Source organism: Glandiceps talaboti, chromosome 3 (genome assembly GCF_964340395.1).
Source record: "Glandiceps talaboti chromosome 3, keGlaTala1.1, whole genome shotgun sequence".
Lineage (NCBI taxonomy): Eukaryota > Metazoa > Hemichordata > Enteropneusta > Spengelidae > Glandiceps > Glandiceps talaboti.
In genome coordinates, this window is record NC_135551.1 from 22,673,503 (window position 1) to 22,696,165 (window position 22,663).

The following is a 22,663-nucleotide window of genomic DNA, read 5'->3' on the forward strand; positions in this document are numbered from 1 at the left end:
TAACATTTAGTGATACGATGTTGCCGTTTACTACACTCGCGGAATTATATAAAACTCATAGTTAGGCACTCATGCTCTCACTGACCGACGTTTTCACAGGGAAACCTTAACATTTGGTTCAATTACAACGATTTTGAACATACTGTACTTTTCACAACTCTAAGATCCTGGGTGATCACCATGTCGTGGTGTAATGTGTCTGCAACAACAGGAGGACTTTTCAGATGTCATATTTACCTACTCAATGCGTAGTACCCACTCGCTTGGCTATCCATATACCTACCCACCCCCATCTACAAACTCACGCACCTACCTACCTACCTACCTATCTATCTACCTACCAACCAACATACCTGCCTACCTGCCTACCTGCCAAAATCTACGTAACAACTCGCCTACCTATTACTACCCACCTCCCTACCAACCAAAACTCATAAAATACATTACTTACCTACGCACCTACCTACCCGCGCACCCACTTTAACTCCTACCTATCAACCTACCTAATGTACCTACCTACCTACCTACCTACCAAATCTCATAAACCAAATCACACACCTACCTACCTATGTGCATACCTACCGCACATCAACCTACCCACCCACCTACCTACCTACCTACTTAACTAAACCTATCTAGTCCACCCACCCACCCACCTACCAACCACAACTCGTCATCCAAATAACCTATCAACCTGCCTACTTACCTACCAACCCACCCACCCATCTACCCACCTTCAAACCTTCCTGCCTGCCTAACTACCTACCTACCTAACCATCCATCTACCAACCAACCAACCAACCAACCAAACAAACAAACAAACAAACAAACAAACAAACAAACAAACTCATCTACCTTTGGACCTAGTAGACGTACCAACCTACTCACCTACCAAAACAATTAAAACTCATCAATCAGATCACCTACCTTCCTACCTACCTACCTACCCACCCATCCACCAAACTACCATCCATCGACACAGTCAATTAGACATCCACATATACGTAATCAAGTTATCGCAGCTTTCATCATCTCCACTGCAGTCTGTCAATCATAAATTGCTTTCTGCTACCTATTTCTAGACATGGACTGACGAAATGTTGCGTTGGGAGCCAGATGAGTACGACGGCATAGAGCAAATCCGAATCCCATCATCTGATTTATGGATGCCGGATATCACACTATACAATAAGTAAGTATATCCACACATTTACAAGCCACGCGTTGCCAAGACAGTGATCACACACCTTTAAATTATACGATTACAACACCACTCATTTTCAAATAAGAAGTCTCCAACTATACTTAGAAACAAAAAAAAATATGTTAAATGTACGCATTGGTGGTATGATGTATGTTGATAGTATGGATGACTCGGCAGCTGTTATAGTCCCCTTCGATTCCTCTTATTCTTCAGTAGTCCTTGATCGACCTTCCTTCGCCCATTTAATTGATACAAAACTATGTGTCCTAATTATTAACAGTTACACGTTTTTACCTTGTCCTTTCTTTCATAAGCTACCATCTCACGTCTGAAAATAATATCATAGAACCTACTTCCTGTACAGTGTTATATAGCCTTTTCAAGTTACCGTCCAGTGCAGTGGCTCTGTTTGATACAACCACGCAGAAACCAATAAAAACCACATGTTCTACACTTTAAGATAACACGATTGCAATTGCTTGCTAAATTTTGCTTAAATGAAATAAACCGTAATGCAACTAGAAGTTGACACCTGGGCGCCAACGTTTTTGACATCTGCATTTGATGTCTACATCCCTGGTCTATAGTCAAGTATGTTTGTTTTCGTAGAGTGGGACGCCAAGGCACGCGTGTGTGGACAGGACGACTGCTGCGCTATTGATTTGTGAGATAGTTACCAGGACGCTTGAATCTAATACGACAATCGAGATAACAAAATATTTAGGGACATGAAATCAAATGCCAATATCTATCATATCATACATATACTTGGCATTATGTCCAACATTCATAGTCCTTCATTCAATACATTTGGCTCGTGTATGACTTACCATCAAACTATGAACAAAGATGCACATCATTCACATTCGTGTACACCACTGATAGAAATATGTATACAAAAAAATCCCAAGATGATGCCGTAAAAACATTAAACCACGGTAACATTCCTAATCTAACGAATCTCCAATTTTACCGTCAAGATCTTTTTATTTTCAGTTTCACGTTTAGGGTATAAATCTTCAACATGGTCGCCTCGCATTTCTCTTTTAATCCCAAAACGTAGACAAAATCAATATAAAGGGTATACCGAACAGGAATATGAATACAAATTTATAACGAGGGGAACATAATATGAATACAAATTTACGTTAAGGGAAAACAATATGAATATAAATTTCCGATGAGTAAATACTTTCAAAGTTTGAACAGATATTAGCAAGCTATACACGTCGAAAGAATTTGTCATGGCATCTGAATGTTACGTCAGTGGAGAAAACATAAGTGCAAGGAAATGCATATTTGATGAGAAACATTTATTTTACATGACGAATGAAAAGTATGTGTATCCTAGAAAGAAGTTGTATTTGTAAATGTTTGATAATGGCTTCGGAAATGAGGAGTTCCCTTTTGGAAACAAACGCAGTTTCCTCAGAGATATAAATGGTTTGAATTAAAAATTTAAGTGCATACTTCATAGAACGTAAAAGACTGGTTTAGAAATGCATTTGACAATATTATAACTTTGCTTGGGTCTTTGTAAATTCATTTCATTTTATCTTATACATTGAAGGTGTTTATGTAATATTTTACTGCAGGGGCGCAGTCTGGATTCGGAGAATTCCACCTATTTTTTTCCGATTACATTGTGAAGTGCGGCTTTCCACACATATTGCATACATATAATGAAGTAAGGGAATCTTCACCTAAATGAAAAAACCCCAATCACATAATACTAGTCTGATTTGTGATATTGAAGTACTAAACCTAATGCTTGCAAAAGGGAAGAATATTTCCTTACTTTCAACCACTGTCCGGAATAATTGTATAGGAATAATCTATGTCCAACTGTCCGTCCGTCCGGTCTTGTGTGCGTAGATTCCTGAATAGGCCTATCCCTGATATCAAATGTGAAGTTTCAACCAAACCTGGCGCCACTATCATCACTTTATTTCGTGACCTTGACAGTGGCCATATATTTCGCGCTATTAAACATTTTTGACTATAACTCAAGAAATCCAAAACACAGGCTACATTCAACTGTCTACCCCCCATATTATATATGAGGCTAGCTTTCTTGTGAGACTTTGACCTCGACTTCAACTTTCAATTCGTAAAGTAACTGGAAGTGTGCCCAGGCACACAATGATACATGAGTTCGCACTTAAGATTTTACTTAATTTGTGTGTAAGTCAAAGACTTACCTTTGACCTCGACCGTCACCTTCAAGGTCACAAAGAAACCATTCAAATGTTTGCAGTAATAACTGTAAACACTGATCACTGTCCGTCATCTTCAATGTATAATAAATTATTTGTCATTCAAATGGAAAGTTTGTAAACAGGAGCACGACTGAAATATTTACACCAATATTATCCAAGGTAGGCTTTTTGATGAAACGCTAGCCCGCCAGCTGATGTTCATATTTAACACCAATTAGCAATTTATTATTAACCTTTGAAAATATGCACATATAGTTAGCAAAGATATACAAGCTTTCTGTCCAGACACTGTTCAACTAGTAATTTAATAAGTTGAAAGTTTATTCATAGAGACACAACTTAAGTGTCTACTACAGACCCATATTATCAGAGAAAAGCTGTCTAGTGAGACTTTGATAACCTTGCATTATGCTATATATATATATAGGTGACATTTTACTGTGTTTACATGTTATTTTGTTTTTGAAGCCATGTATCCCTAGAGTTTGCCATTACTATTCATCACCGTGTCTTACATCATAAATGTGTGTAAAGATCTTGTACGCCGAGTATGACCATTATGATGCTTATCTGACAAACAAGATCAAACATGGTATCTTTGTTAAGTATTATCTTTGATTGATATTCTGGAAGTGGACAAACCAATTTCAATATATCATGATCTTAGTATGCAACGTTAACTTTAAAATGTCCATGTAATTTCGCGAATTGATGGAACTCATTCCCTCAGGTGATTAACTTCCTTTTGGAAACACAGAACGTGCGGTATCACTGACTGTATTTGCTAACGAGAAAGTTGTCGAAAATTCAGCATCGTTATAACGAAGTTCTTCTCTCACTCTTCGAGCCAGAACCTTTAATTATCAAATATATAGCGGTTTCCAAACAATTGACACAGGTATTGGCCCAATGCAAAGCAAGGCATCTAACATTTTATCATGGAAATGTAACAAACCAAAATGCAATCTTCCTCATAATGTAAGTCACTTTTTATTGCAACAAAGGACTTCCAAATACATTTTTGATTTTTGGAAAACACTATTTGTCAAGTGAGGGTCAAAGTTGGCGACAACGTTGAGATCATGACCAGTTGAGCTTCAGACACTTTCCCATCAAGGCATAACTATGAATATTGACACTGAGGGGAATAAGTACTCAAGGGTCACGAATATTCATTGTGTAACCATGTATGCATTATTTTTGCTGACTTCAGTAATGCAAAAGCCTGTACAGCAAAGGTACACTATAAAGGCACAATATTAACTCGACTTTTCCCTGAAATCGCAAGTAAGGGAGCCTTCAGTATTTACAAGGGGGCGGGTGAATCGGGGGTGGGGGTGGGGCTGGAGGGTTTTGGGTGGTGGTGATAATATGGGTCTGTAGTAGACTTAAGTAGTGTCTCAATGAATAAACTTTCAACTTTTGCACATTGGCTCTCGGGGGAGGGCCATATTTTAGAAAATTGGTTTGGGGGAGGGTCAAATTTACTTTGACTCATTATATTGCCTAACAGTGCATTGAGCCTTCAGTATTTACAAGGGGGCGGGTGAATCGGGGGTGGGGGTGGGGCTGGAGGGTTTTGGGTGGTGGTGATAATATGGGTCTGTAGTAGACTTAAGTAGTGTCTCAATGAATAAACTTTCAACTTTTGCACATTGGCTCTCGGGGGAGGGCCATATTTTAGAAAATTGGTTTGGGGGAGGGTAAAAATTTACTTTGACTCATTATATTGCCTAACAGTGCATTGTTTCGGTTTTTTGTCATCCCATCGCTGTCACCGGTTCCAAATCCAATTGCTGCCATTCAGGTTAGGGTTAGGGTCAGGGTTAGGTACCATGATATCAGCCTAATATATCAAATTGCTGTTGACAACCATGTAATGAATTGATAGTCAGTTGTAGTGTGAGGAGAGGAGTGTATCTCACAGGTGTAAAACGGGAGCAGTTCGGTAAGATACTAGGGATAATGTTGTGGGGATGTTGACCTCACTCCCGATGAAGTCAGGAGTGTGCCAATCTATTCATTGGGAGTTGAATTGTGGCCTTCAGCTCAGTCAATGAGATCAAAACACAGGTATTTATTAATGCAGTGCTTTCACACACGTCCACATGGTGGTAGTAGTGGAAAATTATCCAATGCCTTTAAAACTTTCAACATTGATGGCAGCGATGGGGTGAAATCCTTACAATTGATTCTGCGACTCATGTCCTTTTCCATATCTTACAACATATAACTCATGTTTTGAAGGGGAGGGTCATGTTTTAGAGAAAGAAAGTTGACAGAGGGCCGCTTTTTAGCATGATGGAGTTGGGGGGGGGGGTCACATTTTATGCAAAACTCTGAGCCTAATTTCCCCGGCCTTCCCACCTTGTAATTACTGAAGGCTCCCTAATTGTAGTTGATGTAAAATCATGACATGACTCTTCAGAACCCATCGTTTATGAAAATGTCTTTATTTCCAGGAGGTGGGTTCCCTTTATACATATTGTGTTGAAGTTAAGTTATATATGTCGATACGTATACGTGGAATCTGCCATTCATATCAGGCACATCGGGGATACCATAGTTTAATGACTCACTCACTCACTCACTTACTTTTTCACTCACGTATGCACGCATGGTAAGACGCCTGTTTTGACAATATCTTGGATTTAGAAATACATTTTGGTAAATCCAACATTGGATATCACGTACATGTAATGAGAGTTATGCCTTGAAAGCAAATATCTTTCTAATAGCACTGCAAGTGACATTCCTACCATACCGAACAGTACAATATTTTACCTTAGGTCTTATTACACGGTAATGTTTGGTCAAGAACACCAGACACAAATGGTGCCGAAACGGTTGCGGCAACATCAATCGGCATGTGGACTAGAAAACCCTTTTGAGGCGATCAAGGGTGTAAATGCACTACTGGTGTAACGTATAATTTGTTAATGGTTATCTATGATCCCTCGCTATACAAACATACATGTTCGGGTCTACTTCTGACACAATCACTATTTTATAAACTTGTTCAGTCTATCTCCACTGGACACGACACATTAAAGCCCATCATTATACAAAGCGCTGTGACGTAGTAACCATTATTGAATTCTTTCATATTTTTAGCCGACATGCTCTGTCTCCCGATCGATAAAAGAAAGGCTTGCGACCCTAATTGTATCCATTGTCAGAAATGAAAGCTTTGAGCAGACGTGCATTTGGAGTAAAGGATTTAAGATTAGTCAAGTGTGTATGAATCGGAAGAAAATGAATTGCAAGTTTGTTTACGTATGAAATGAGCAGCAGCAGCAACAACAACAACAACAGCAACAACAACAACAACAACAACAACAACAACAATAATAACAACTTAGACAAATAAACGAGATTTAAAATACTCAGGATCGGAGACATTCTTTAAGTTTCTATATTTGTCGGTTACTCGATATAACAAGAATTCGCAATCTAAAGCTTTAATACTCCTTTTTTAATTTGCTGTCACTGAACTAAACTGACCGAATAACAAACAAACAAAAATGAAAAATAGTTTTAATACGGAATAAATTGCTTTTTAAACAAAATTTATATAATTGGTCTTGGTGAGCATTGCTTGTCTCGAAATATAACGATAGAAGCATACCAAGTTTTCTTAGTGTAATTTGTCCTTATAATGATATGTTTCGTGTTTGACGAAAAGTTGATTAATTTGTGTTGTTTGTGTTGTTTGTTTGTTTGTTTGTTTGTTTGTTTGTTTGTGTGTGTGTGTGTTTGTTTGTTTGTTTGTTTGTTTATGTATGTATGTATGTATGTATGTATGTATGTGACATTTTTGTTTTCAAATTAGTGTGTGTGTGTTGTGATGTCTGTGTACAGCTGTTGTTGTAAATTAAGCAGTTTTAGCACTATATGTCTGAAGCATTGCTTGTAATGCACGGGGTGCACAAAGTCCTCACCATGTGCCACAAAATTTCATTTTCAACCACCCTTAGGTTCTGCTCTTACTAGACACCTTAGCTTCATTCATATTCTTGATTGAGGAGTGCGTACTTATCCCCGTCATGCAGCTTTTTGAAACCACAAATATGCATCACAGTAATCCATTATTTTAAGTTCATGCTGTCAAGTTTTCAGGGTATAAGGCTGGTAAACTGGCTTATAAATGAAAGAACAAATTAAATCTGAAATCACCATTCTTGTTTTCTATGATGTTATTTCCTTTTACACACACTTGCTTAAACTCAAACTTCAAGCGTAATTACCGGTTGGTTTGTTCACTTTTGATATAATATTTAAACACTACATGTAATGTATGAATACCTTAGGGTTACCTATCAATGCGTAATAATGTAATCTGCTCAAACTGCCGAGCAATATTATGTGTGCCCAAAAGGCCTTCGTGTTATATTAATGTATTAGGCTGAAAAATACTGAATAATAGTAATACTTAAAAGAAGTGCACGGCATTAATGAAAGAACTTACTTCAATGATGTCCCCTTGAGGCGATTTAATCAGGATATTATGCAGTGTCACGTTAATAATTCTTTTTATATGTAGACCATTGATTTGTTTTGACAATTCACTTTGGAAGTTAGAAGTATACCTTGATGAATATTCTACATCTCTCCCTCTGGCGGTAAAAAAAATCATACGTAATTTATTTTCATGGAATGGATTGTCTAAGCTGATTCATACTCAATAAAAAACAACCACTCAGGTTGTCATATATAAGGGACTAACCCTTCTTTTTCCCCTCTTTCTAATTGCCGCTAAATGCGAATACTGCTTTGCCTGTGCTCCCATTCCTTTTCAAACCCACGTTTGTGAAAGGGCATGATAAGTGCACGAATATTCTTGAAAGAATCATATTATAGTTTTACCCGGGTTGCTATAAATAAGATGTGAACAAGTCAATCCACAAATCCCATCCGAAAAAAAACGTGTTAACATGGATTGGTTATTACTAACATTAGTAGAGCATTTTGTACCTCAAGAACAAACGATCGCAGGCCTAGAGAAAAGCGACGTGGATTTTTCTAAATGATGTAAAATAACATCGAATCAACGAATAGGTAAGGGTTTAATTCAGTATGTTAATGTATGCATATTTTTTTAATAATATCCACCATATATAAATCCTGCATGTCTCTAAGCTGATAATGCATATGTAATTTTAACATTTCAAGATTCGCTATAGTTATCTCTAAATTTAGGTTTGATAAAACACTTGGTTTGCTGTAACATAGAAATAGCTCTTATCCATACCATCAAGCTTTTGCATGACCACATTTCCTATCTGCTGAATTAAGACGCCCGTGTTCGGTCCATTAAGCTATATGTTAATATGTAATTTAATTTCTTCGACAAGTCTTTCGTGTGTGAACAAGGCAAGAAAACGTAGATGGTGAATTAGCATGCATCTCACGGTACATGTGATTTACCCTTCATCCACATACGAACAGATCTCGCTCTTTACTATCGCTTTATCATGCTTATATAAAATGGGATCTCTGGTAACTTTTCTGTGGCATTCTTGTATATTTATGAAAATGTCTGTGTTTGTGTACTACAAAAAGTTTAACTTCGAATGGGAATTCATTTGTGTTGATAACTTTCAGGTGACATTTTTCACGTTTGTGGTTGGGACAAATTCATCTATGTTGGTAAATTCAAGGTAATCTAACATAACAATTTTCAAGTTTGTGTTTGTAACAAATTCATCTAAGTTGGCAATTTTCAGTTCATAATTTTCAAGTTTATGTTTACAACAAATTAGTGATAATTGTCAAGTTTGCCTTTGGACCAAAATTTCACTTAGATACAGGGACAACTTACAAAATATTTGAAGTTTAGATCAAAGACCCAAGTCTATTTGTTGTGAGATCGATGTGGTTGTCTTAAAACGATAAATGACAGCAACGCAAAATAAACTTATGGAAATGTAGTCACCAATATGTACTGGCGTCGAATGTACTGTGGTAGAAGGGACGCTCATCGGATGTTCTGCTAAATCCTAAATTCATAAAAGTTTCTAATTATAACGCTTTTGAATGAGAACAGACAAAAGGAGCCAATCTTAACCTTCAATCGTTTATTCATATATCAACACAACACAACACAACAGTTATTTGCCGAAACTTTCATTCCAACAATATTGCTATCACGTTCGCGTTGTTATATAGCAGTATTGTTGTTAATTTCTGTCTGTATGACCTTATCCATCGAATAGATTATTATGAGTAATCCATATACAGATGTCGATAAATGAATTTAATTAATGTACATGTGAAGGGATTTTGTTGTACAGGAGTTAGAATATCCCTTTTAATAATGGACCTGTGATAAATAGTGTAAATGTGGCATAACTATCAACGTACTTTAATTTTTCATCGAAAGATTTACCATCGATCAATTTATGTAATACGTATTTAAGCTGATGTGAACATATTTAAGTAATTATTCAGACTTAGAATGTTGAAATAAGTAATTAAGTAGATATACGTAATATAATAAAGCTGATTCATTATTCAACTATAAACTAATTTTGAAAATAAAATTATCATAACCTGGCTCTTGATCTATACCGCTCTACTTCATATTGTATTGAGCACTGTCTCCACATATGAAACGACTTAATGTAAGAGTTAAGCTTATGTAAACGTAATTATTCATATTGATTATCCATATATATATATATATATATATATATATATACCGTATATATATATATATATATATATATATATATATATATATATATATATATATATATATATATTTCTGTGTGTGTATGTGTGTGTGTAAATATGTATATGCATATATAAAGGTATGGAGTACTGGTTGATCAAACCAATCTTACTGGGTTCTGTTATTAATAGAGCACAGTCTGATATAGAAAAAATGTTTGCAACATGACTTTTTTAATTATCTAAACATCTATATTTGCCCTGCGATACAACTTACTCTCATTATACATTTCTTTACCGCCTGACTATCCTAGATAACCGGTCCATTGGATTTTTTTAGAAAAAAATATGATATATAACAAAACTGAAATCTACTTGTTGTTTTGAGGTTTTAAATTCGTTATATTGTTAACCTCAAAACGACAAGAAGATCCCGACTAGCTCTTTATACTAAATACAAGTATATAGACCCATTAACCCGAATACCTAACCTTTCACCCTTTCGAACATAAAATCAGCACAAGTACTATCATGTTGTGTTCCTTACGTTTGACCCAGTATCCACCGTTTGTGCCTTTTATTAAACACGTGTGTATATATATATATATGTGTGTGTGTGTGTGTGTATGATTGAGTTGAATAAATTATGTATTTTCGTCATGTGCAAATGACAGATTATTTTTTGATTTATAGATATGAAATATCTAAAATCGGGTATTGATTTTTGGGAAAGGATAGGTTTTGATCTTTGAATATGGACCTCTAATACATGACCCAAATGATTCTCATTTATATACCCGCAAATTCCCTTTTTTATAATAAGGGTTGGTTGTAGCCAGTTGAATTGTGTGATTGTGTGTCACAATATCTATTCACTTTTGAATGTATTGTTCAGGTTTTTGACATTAATATTATACATATTCTGTTCTACATTATTCTTCACACACTACTGAGGTGCGATAGAGTATATATTTGTGGCAAGTGTTATATGTTACGTAGTCTTGCATGTAATGCTTTCATTGTTGGTTATAATTCAGGGAAGGGTTTAGTGCTTTCTGTCAAATGTATACATTCTACACTGTCGTCGTAGAAAGCTAAGCAAAACCATTAACATATTAAAATTAGCTAAATGTCTTTGTTAATACATAAGTTTATTTTATACCTAAGAAATAACAAGATTGCATTGGATCAAACTCCCTTTTAAAAAAGTTGTCCTTAAAATTCGGGAGGAATATTCAGATGTTAAACGTAGAGCGGCTGGAGAAAGAAAAGAGAATGGAAACAATGCCCTTCATTTATTCCTGCATACAGCTTACACACAGCTTACTATACCTGTAACATACATGCTAAACAATGCACGGCGCTTGCAATATGTTTTTTTGGCAGCCACCTTATTGCCCAGTATATTCACATATATTCGTATGTTTTCGTGATCTACTCGTTTTTCAAAATTTGCTGTGCATTGCCTTACCACCCATTCTTTGTTGTGTTTTACAGCGCTGAGGCGGTTGACTATTCAGCGGACAGCGAATCAGGATCGAATTGTGTCATCAACTTCACAGGAAGTATACATTACAAATCTAGACCCACCATTTTAAAAAGTACTTGTCAGGTGTACGTCAAATACTTCCCCTTTGATGTCCAAATGTGTAAGATGAAATTCGGATCCTGGGCGTACGACAGCCAACAGGTTAATATGCTACAAGTTAGAGAAGAACCACGACTGGACCATTTCATCCAGAATGAACAATGGCAGCTGGAATTCGCTTTAGCACGCCGACACATTACCTATTATTTATGCTGTCCAGAGGTGTATCCCGATATATCGTTCTACATTTGCATCAGAAGGAAGCCACTATATTATATATATAATCTAATTATCCCGTGTGTGCTGCTGTGTGCGTTGTCGTTCTTGGGGTTTTTCATGCCATATAACGTTGGAGTAGTTAAGGCTTCCCTCAGCGTGACACTGATTCTGTCACTAACAGTATTTCTTCTACTGGTCGCTGAAATGATGCCTCGAACGTCAAAAGAGATACCTTTGATCGGTAAGATCAAATAATTTTATGTACTTCACACTCATATAAAAATGATTTCTACCTGATACTATCATAGTTGCATCCTGACATGGTCATTACATTTGTCAAATACAAAGGCCATGTCTACTTGGCTCAACAATTCGATTAGCTTAATATAAGGTCATATACATGTGATCTGCTTCCCGGTCACATTTTCTAGAATGCTGCCTTAAATCAATTAGTCAAACACCGAGATTTACAGCTAGTGTTGTTTTACAATTAAAATGTTGATAACTCTGTAAAAAAAATATCAAAGATAACATTACCTTCATCACATGCTCTTGCTTTTATCGGAGCAATAACAAACTACCAGTCTCTGTAAGAGGGACAGTCTATCATTATACAGAGTACTTGAATTAATGAATTATAACGGTCTTCTCTATTTCTTTTCTTCATATTTCAGGACAGTATTATCTTGCAGCGATGTCTCTTATTTCTGTGTCAACAGCCATGAATGTAGCTGTTCTCAATGTTAATGTATGTAACAGGGAAGTTCCCCAATGGATTAAAGTCATCGTTATGAAATATTTAGCCACCGCCATGTGCATGAGGGGAAGCAGGTGTCGGTCCCGAAGGTCGCTTCTCCAAGCACCTAATTTTGCAAGTGCCCGGCGTGCTCATTATAACGGGCGCTATGCTGCCGGTGCACAGAGTTCTCGAGACTCGAGTTTATATAACTTACAGCGTTCTTCCGGGAGACACACGTCTTTTCATGGTTATAATGATTCCACCGACGAAGACATGGATTGGAAGTTTTCCAAGGTTGAACAGAGTGTTGGAGAAATATGCAAGCATTTAAAGACTGTGCAGAGAATGTACGAACGGAAGGCTGCGTTAAGAGACGAGTGGGTCTTTGTTGCCACAATACTGGATAAAACATTAATGTTTTTGTTTATAATGGCGACCATAATAACGTCACTGTGTCTTCTACTTCAGAATCCAGGCGATGCTACTCTATTGTGCAAAAATAGGGTTGCCATTGATGAATCTTTTTATGGAAATGACACAGAGATTTACACATAGACACATTTCAAATACTATGAATTGATATTATTCAATGGTAGATAGTTGATAATAGCGCGACAGTGTGTTGTGGTCCCACCTATCTTAGATATATATGCAATATGAAGAACCAAGTAATGTGTATACGTATAGACTAATGCATTATGGTACACTGCATTTAAGGCAAAAATCATTGTCTGAATTCAACAATGAGCAATACAGGTGAAAAATACAAATGTTTACTGTTGTAAGGCCTTTCTTCCCAGATCCAGTAGTAAACTAAGTGTCTAAAACATTTGAACATTCGGCATACTATAGTAGAAGTAGTTTGTTTTGATACAGTTAATATGATGGTGTCATGTCCGTAGAAACTATTTATTTTCTCAAGATGGGCAAGACGATAGATTCATAGTTTCAACGTACAAAGTGAAGTTGAGGAGAGTGAAAACATAGTCACCTAGTCATACGGGTTCTAATTCAACTGTAATAGTCAGAACGATTGCCTGTTACTTAATATATACACATGAACTAGTTTACGGTCATATATGTAAAAACCTTTAATGTAAACCTGATATAGGATTTGTTATTGTACAGTTGTTATCAGTACAGGGAAATATAGGGTTACCCAGAGTAAATATAGACCATTTGACGAGTGGTGAATATTTTAGTTGATGTAGTTTTCAATTTGTTATCATTTGTTGGGAATGATTACTTTTTAGAGAAGAGATATCGATTATCTATACGATGAATTCCTTTGTTATCAAGGTCTGAATTAGCAGGAATGTTGCATGATTGATCGAGAAATTCTGGAATGTCATAATTATTTGTCAAGAAGATAACCTTTCTGAATAAATTGCTACCATTTAGAATCAGATTTGTAAATTTGTTGTCAGTATCATTGAGACTATAATGTTTCGGTCTACAAGGATTCATTCTGATTATAATGATGTACTGAATGACATTTGTAGACGTTAAAGGGTTGGACGCAACCTGTCACGGATGCATCAGATTACACCACACTCGGAGCGCCTGCTGTGTCAGTTCGCAACAAGTGTAATCCATGACAGGTTACGTCTACTCCTTCGATCGAGTACTACAAATTTAATTCAATATCATTCAATTCATTATTTCTTCTCAAATATTTTGTAGACTGGTAAGCCGTAGAGTCATCGGCACTGCTGATGATGTATACACAAGTACTCGCCACAGTTGTGCAAAAAAGGATGTGTACTACTTAGATATTAGTTCTTTGACGGTTATGTGTGCTCATGTGCCAAACATTCCAGCGTATTAAAATACACCACAAAAAATATTAACTTTTCTTGTAGAGAGAGAGAATGACAACCAGAACCCTCTCGCCATACTTTTCTTAGCACCTGATATATAAAAGAATAACTATTGTTATTGTATACAGTTACACGTTTTGAATTGTAATGGTAATTTCGTTCGTACTTTGGAAGAGTATCCCCTCGCAGATATTTTCATATTCAACTTTTTTGTTGATTCTATGAAATATATAGCATGTACAATGCTATTTGAAAAGCAATGTTTCTATTAGTCTGAGAGTGGAAGAAAATATCAGGTCTCATCCATCAGATTGAAAATGGTGCTTAACTGAGGATGTGATAAGTAGAAGCAGCAAATGCATTAACGAGTCTTTGCATGCTGAATGATAACAAGTTGTGGCACATATCTAACGTTGAATAAATGACAGTATAAATATCGCTCATTTTCTTTCAAAAATGGCCTCGTTGCAATGGCAATGAATAGTAACAGTAATCTATATAACCATCTTTGAAAATAGATGGCACAGCTTGTACTTTTTGAGATAGGACTCACATTTGGCCTTTAATTTGAACAATTGATGTAATATTGAAACTGTAATCCTTATCTTTGGAAATGAAGGCCATAGTCCTTCAAACAGATGCGATTATTGTAGGTGCAAATAACGATAATGTACGTTAAAACGGTTTGTGATGGTAAGATAAGAGATTGCGTATTTTGCAAAACAGATTATTCAGTCTTCATCTGATAAGCATTTCGTCCAATATCACGTTTAGTCTTTCGTATATCTGAATTGTTTCTGTAGTCTAGGGATTGTGAAGGAAAACACGCACGAACTAGAACATTTATGGGGAGTCTTCAGAAATTACAAGGGAGTGGGCCAGGGGAATTCAAACGTGGTCTGTTGCACACAAATGTGGCTCTCCCCGATTACGTCTTCACAGCAAAAAAATATACCTCCATCTATTTATTTTCTCAAAAACATGACTCTTTCCTTGTCAAATATTCAAAAAAGCATGGGTTAAAATGCATTCAGACGTTAACTGGGACATATTAAGTTTCAGAATAAATTTTAATCTTAAAGGATTGGTCGTACTACCACCACTATGACATTGACTTTCTGCATAGGCACTGCATTTATCAATTCCCGTGTTTGGGTCTAATTACCAAAGCTAAAAGCCAGAAATCCATCTATTCTTTGGGAGGTACTATCGACAGTATTAGACAGATCAAGATCACTACTCCACCACATTATCCCAATATTTTATCATATTATTCCCCATTCACTACTCGTGTGGGACCCACTCCACTCATCTCCTCACGCCCCAACTAACAATTGATTCACTGCATGGATGTCAGCAGTGATAGACTGATATGCTCTGATACCATGGTACAACGGTGGCAGCGGTGGGATGTGGCAGCAGTTGGACGTGGAAACGGTGGTAGCAGTGAGATGATTATGTAAAGTTAGATAATACAATAAATTATAGTAAAATATGACCCTCCCCTAATTCCATTTTCTAAAATATGGCCATAAAACTGATCTGAAAAAATGACAATTCCATATGTCCCACTCCTTTTTGCAATTACTGAAAATTGTAATTACTTTTTGTCCTTACTAGACTAATATTCTCTAATATCAAGAAATCTTTATATGTTATAAACTAATTTTGTTTAAAAGAATGTAATTGATGAAGTTCAAACAATTTTCTTTTAATCGAGTTTGTTTGTTTGTTTGTTTGTTTGTTTGTACAGAATTGAACGGTATGGGCATATGGTGTACACATTTCAAAATTCAATGTTAAATAATAAAATGAATAACAATCTTCCAAATATTACTACTTCAGCCTGCTAGTAAATGTATGTTTCCATGCGTGCCTGCGTGTGTGTGTGTGTGTGTGTGTACGTGCGTGTGTGTGTGTTAATTATATGAATGTATGGGAGGATGGTAATAACTTCAGATCGAGGCTGATGACCAAATATCAGTGTACTGTAACATCTGAATGCGCTCACATTCAGTACAAGTCGAACTTTCAACTTTGAATGCAAATTCTGTTTTAACTATGCAAAACGTTACCTATCGAAATTTATAAACCGTTTTTTCTATGTTTTATTTGCTGTCCACAGTGCCGACACAGGAACCTTTTCAAAAAGTAATATTTCCGTATCGAACTGTGTCGTCAACTTCACTGGTTACGTAATGTACATCTCCAAACCAACCATCCTGAAAAGTACGTGCCGGGTGTTTGTAAAGTACTTTCCGTTCGATGTACAGGCCTGCAAAATGAAGTTCGGCTCTTGGACGTACACCAAACTCCAACTAAATCTAATGAACTTTTCAAGTCAACCAGTGTTGGATACTTTCATCAAGAACGAACAATGGCATCTCCAACTTTCTCAGACTAAGCGGCACGTGAAACATTATGAGTGCTGTACGGAAGAATTCCCGGATGTCACGTTCTATCTTTGCATGCGAAGGAAGCCACTGTATTATATCTATAACCTCATCACACCTTGTATTCTTCTAACTGGTTTGTCTTTCCTGGGCTTCTTTATGCCGTATAATGTTGGTGTTGTCAAGGCCAATCTAAGTGTTACTCTCATCCTCTCGTTGACTGTATTTTTACTATTGGTCGCTCAAATGATGCCACGTACTTCTATGGAAATTCCACTGATCGGTAAGCATAACATTTCTGTTTATTATGCGCTAGACAAGCCTGTACATAATTATTCTAATCCCAAGGAACTTGGAAACTCATTCACTTCTGATATACAATAAGTGGTAAGGTTGTGACATTGTTTACACATAATTTCAGGTTGTTTGGCAAGATGGAAGAAGTCAAGAAGTCAAATACAGAGAATACGATATTAGAAACACACAAACCAACAAAAAGCAAACATACAGCACGGTGACAACTATCTGAAATTTAACGTAAAGTCATACAGCAAGCCGATATTACTAGTATAACTTCGAATGGTTAATTACTTACATTGTTCAACTTTCCTCAGGAACAATGATATCAATAAACACATATTTCTAATTTTTGACCATTCATTTGCCATATTGGTCTGATGATTGGTCCTTCTAGTGTCCATCTAGGGTAAATGTCACTTGGAGTCGGGCTTTGGGTATAACAAGACAACGAGGGTTTAGTAACAATGACGTCATTTTCTGCGCCCATCCAGTGTCCATCTAGGGTAGATATTACTCCGAGTTTAGCTTTGGGTATAACCCGACAAGGTTTTCCCCCAAATACTTCTTACAAATCCCCAAAATGGCAGAAGACAGATTTCTAAGTTGAATGAATTTCCAAGGTGATATTTTATCACCCAGAAATCATATGTAAACTGATAGCGGTAATCAATATGTCTACTTGTTGTATGTTGTTGTATTTTATTTATTAACGTGTCCTATGTGGACTTAAAGTATACATTTGTTTATCTGATCTAGTACTATTGTTATTAAAACTTGCCACATCCAGCCTCTTGGGCTTATAAGACAAAAAACCAACTGCATAAAGAAAGAAACATTTATACTAGTATCTACTACTATAAAGGCAGACTGGACTTTTCCATTAGATACATCAACACAACGTTTACACGATTTTCTTATGGTAATTTCAGAATTAAAATCACAAATAAGCTTCTCAACTGTATTTTAAATCACAAGAATGAAAGGGGTTTCTCCATAAGTATTGTTACTTTAACTATATTGGTGTAATTGCAAAGCAATACCTAATTGGCAAACTTAGAAATTAACAATTTGAAGAACAATTAAATAAGTCAGACAATCTGTGCACACAGTTTAACAAAGTATACAGTACCATCGATGATTTAGGTCTTAGTGTGAAAGGGATGGGAACGATTCTAATAAAGGCTTTGTCTCTGTTGTCTTTCGCGACGTTTAAAGAGCAAAATAACTTCTTTTAATAAGCAACTATTTAGTAGGACAAATCCCTTTAGTTTGCAGTTAGTGAACGTGATAGCAACATACACCTAACTCTTTCCTTATTATTGTAACCCATAGGTCAGTTCTATTTGGCATCAATGAGCCTCATATCTGCTTCAACCGCGATGAATGTTGCTGTGTTAAATGTCAACGTATGTAACAGAGAGGTGCCGAGATGGGTGCGAGTTTTCGTACTCAAATATCTAGGCTATATCTGCTTGCAGAATTTGAGCTGTGTCGCTAGCAATATCAAGCCACCCCGTAGAACAAAGTCTGATGATGACGGTGGTGCTAGTAGTATGCTGAGATTAAGGCCGTCGCCGATGGTTGGAGAACGTCTTATGTTAGCAGCACAGCGCGATGCCCGCACTACCACCACTGGCCGAAGATGTGTTTCGCTGAATAAATCGCTGACTACTGTAAGAAGCTTTCCTGATATCTCCGATGAAGAAGTTGATGTCCGTTTTGGGAAAATGGAAAATTATGTGGAGCAGATATTTAAGCACCTTAAAACGGTACAGAGGAAGCAAGATAAAAAGGCAGCACTGCGTGAAGAATGGGTACAAGTGGCAACAATACTTGATAAAGTTTTGCTCTTTATCTTCACAATTGCTACAGTTACGACAACTCTCTCGCTTCTGCTTCAAAATCCTGGCAGTGACACGGATACCCTTTGTCGGAATAGGATAAATGGCGACTTAGAGACTTATCCATAGGATACTACAGTTACTATGTCTATAGCTTCACGATCTCAAACCATACACTCGCTGGAAACTGTAACGTGTATTGATATTTCATTGTCCACAACTGCACAAATACTTTACAACGCTCTTAAAAGCTGACAAAAGGTTGAACCTAAAATACATATACATCAAATACATCAAGTCTTTATGCCGGTAGTAATATGAAATATTCATATCCTGATGACCTTATACTTAACAACATTTATTTAACTTCGATACGTATCGATGATGGTGTACACTAACACACACACACAGACAGACAGACAGACAGACAGACAGACAGACAGACAGACATACATACATACATACATACATACATACATACATACATACATACATACATACATACATACAATGACACATACAAAGTTCTAGACATTACCTTTGGAAATACTCACTACTTTGTAAATCAAACGGCAAGCATTTAGCAGTTAGATAGGAGTTCATTTCGAAATAAGTATCATTATTGCTTGAACAAGTGTGCAGAATCGACTGGCAAGCCAACGATCAAATGAAAACCCTATTAAATATCATTTATACATACATACATACATACATACATACATACATACATACATACATACAATGACACATACAAAGTTCTAGACATTACCTTTGGAAATACTCACTCCTTTGTAAATCAAACGGCAAGCATTTAGCAGTTAGATAGGAGTTCATTTCGAAATAAGTATCATTATTGCTTGAACAAGTGTGCAGAATCGACTGGCAAGCCAACGATCAAATGAAAACCCTATTAAATATCATTCATACATACATACATACATACATACATACATACATACATACATACATACATACAGTGACACATACAAAGTTCTAGACATTACCTTTGGAAATACTCACTACTTTGTAAATCAAACGGCAAGCATTTAGCAGTTAGATAGGAGTTCATGTCGAAATAAGTATCATTATTGCTTGAACAAGTGTGCAGAATCGACTGGCAAGCCAACGATCAAATGAAAACCCTATTAAATATCATTTATACATACATACATACATACATACATACATACATACATACATACATACATACATATATACAAATAATACTAAATATGTTTGACATGTACATTTTTTCTTAATTCTAATTGTATGTGTTGTTATTTGTATTTTATAGAAACTATAAAAACTCTGTTGTTGGAACAATGTACGGGTATGAGATATCTGGCATTTAAGCCAAACAATATCTTACATGTGAACTTTCGTATTAGAAAACGCTGTACTTAAATAGCAAAGCGTATACTACAATAACAGATAAATATCAGCTGTAAACCGTATTAGCAATATTGATAATAAGAACAACTAAATATATGCAACTAGGATAAGTAGATGTTGGAGTTTTCTCCAGTGTGAAAACTTTATAGACTTGAGATGAAACAGCAATTTGAATTATGCAATGAACTTATTGATGTGACTTAAACTTAGATAATGAATGACATTGAAAGAAATTCGGTAGCATATTTCTGAAGTTGTATTTATATCTAATGAGTGTTTTCTCCCTCGATTTTTTTTCGCGAAATGACGCCAACTATGGTTGCTGGTTGGAAACCACGAAAAGGGTATCTCGGTTCTTTTGGCTTTTTTGATACCATATGACAGGTGGTTTAAACTAAGATGTCTATTTTAAAGAAATTAGCAAGAAGGATTGGCATTTCCTGAAGGGAGATCACTCATATGTTATGTTTAATCATTTCCTCTCCATCATTCCCGTTATTATAATCCAATAAGTTTTATTATCCACAGTTCAATTTATACGGACAGCTCTAATTGATATGATAAATATGGTTTTGCTTATTGAAATTATTAAAGTTTGTGTGAACATGAGGGTGGGTGTCCAAGCAATATTCTTGTTTATTTCATTCATTTATGATATTGTACATGTGACTGTGTAACTGTAAAAGGTTTGCGAATTTGAACTGAAGTGTTTACAAACAATAAATAGCAATATAAGAAACGTAAATTCGTGTTTGTTATAATTGTGGTTTTCTTTCTAAGGCTAAAACTAACACCGAATGGACTGGCGAATTAAATAATTAATGAAATTTCATTATGCATGATCGCATATTGAAATATGTTTTACAAATGAAATTCAAAGCTACTTACAGTCACTTGAATACGACACAATGACGCAGATATGGACACTTGATTTGACAGCGTTCTCTCATTCAACTGCTACTTTTGAAGTTACATAGTTCATATTCAACTAGAAGGAGGGTTGATAATGTTATTGTTCAGATTGCTTCAGTCATTTACAGTGCGTGGATAAAATGAGAAACCTTATTTATATATTATTTGTTTGGGCCGAGATCGTCTGCTGGTAGATCTGGTTGCACGTTTGAAGTGTTGTCACTATTGAGTGCTTTATATGCCATGCTGAGTCGGGTACACTGTCACCTGTTATCTAAGGGTTCCTACTGTAGGTCTCTTGATATCACAGTCACATTGTCAGGTTTGGTATACAGTTGGAATGTGAACCTTGTAGCTCTTATCTGAACCATTTTAGTGCAGTGCCAAATTTATCTGAACCTGTATATCTATTATTGTATTCAATATAATTTTCCCTACCGGTACCTTGGCTTGAAAAGCGCCAGTCTTTCTGATAAAATGTATTAAACAGTGGAGACACTGCATTTGTTCATTAAGTGTTGTACGTATATATGTGCGACCAGCATTACTCACAGTGTTCAATCACCCTTTTCACTTTTTAAGGAGAAAGTGTCTCCTACCTACGTTCTCTCATAATTCCATCTTTTACAAAAGAATTGTACTAAGCTTCCGAATTTGCCTGCAACAATTTTGCTAAAACTACTTGTAATGAGTTCCTCTGTTTAAATAGTCTTGATCACAGACTCTCACCACAGGGGGCTCTACCACGAGACTATCCAGATGAGAGTCTGGGGAAACTTTATCCCAAGTCTTCTAGATCCACAGAATCTGTCTTCCAGAGCAGGAATACTTCTCGTCCAACATTGGATGCTCAAGGATCCAATAGTAGGTTCCTTCGCAACAATTTTACAGAACATGTCTCAAGCCACCAACACTACATAATTAACGAATAAAGGGCCTCGTAAGCCCGTTCTTCATGACTTGGAAGAATCGAAATGAATTGCCTAACATCCGGTACATACAAGATTTGTGTTAAAATTCCCCAGTTTCTCGTCTGGGTGGTCTCGTAGTAGAGCCCTAAGCAGCGTGAGTCTGGTAACCTAGGTTGAATGTGATTGCGTCTGGACTAGACAGAACCGTCGAATTGTTACTACAATCTCATAGTGGTCTGAGCTGCAATGAAGCTAATTAGTACAAATCTCGTTCAGAGTTTTATTTGACAGTATACATCTGTAAATAAACCAGTTCACCAACAGAGAAAAGGTTGAGATGACGGAAAGGAGAAACTTTTTTTTCAGTATTTTATAATACGTATAAGGAACAAGGCAATGATCATCCATATCTAAGCTCTATGATCCCACACGTCCACCAAGTCCTAGATAAGA

The 22,663-nt window shown here is 36.2% G+C and overlaps 2 protein-coding genes across 2 annotated transcripts in view; both read left to right on the forward strand.

Annotated features, from left to right (window-relative positions):
• LOC144432744 (neuronal acetylcholine receptor subunit alpha-10-like) overlaps window positions 1–13,889 on the forward strand; it is a 78,874-nt gene extending 64,985 nt beyond the window's left edge. Inside the window, exons 4-6 of the mRNA XM_078121015.1 lie at window positions 1,083–1,192; window positions 11,593–12,143; window positions 12,577–13,889. Coding sequence (XP_077977141.1) covers window positions 1,083–1,192; window positions 11,593–12,143; window positions 12,577–13,196 — 1,281 coding nt within the window. The 3' untranslated portion in view covers window positions 13,197–13,889. The remainder of the gene's footprint in view (window positions 1–1,082; window positions 1,193–11,592; window positions 12,144–12,576) is intronic.
• A 2,770-nt stretch (window positions 13,890–16,659) lies between these two features.
• Window positions 16,660–19,124, forward strand: LOC144433222 (neuronal acetylcholine receptor subunit alpha-9-like). The gene is made up of 2 exons (XM_078121531.1): window positions 16,660–17,137; window positions 18,487–19,124. Exons 1-2 carry the CDS (start codon window positions 16,660–16,662, stop codon window positions 19,122–19,124), a joined length of 1,116 nt encoding a protein of 371 aa, XP_077977657.1.
• The last annotated feature ends 3,539 nt before the right edge of the window (window positions 19,125–22,663 follow it).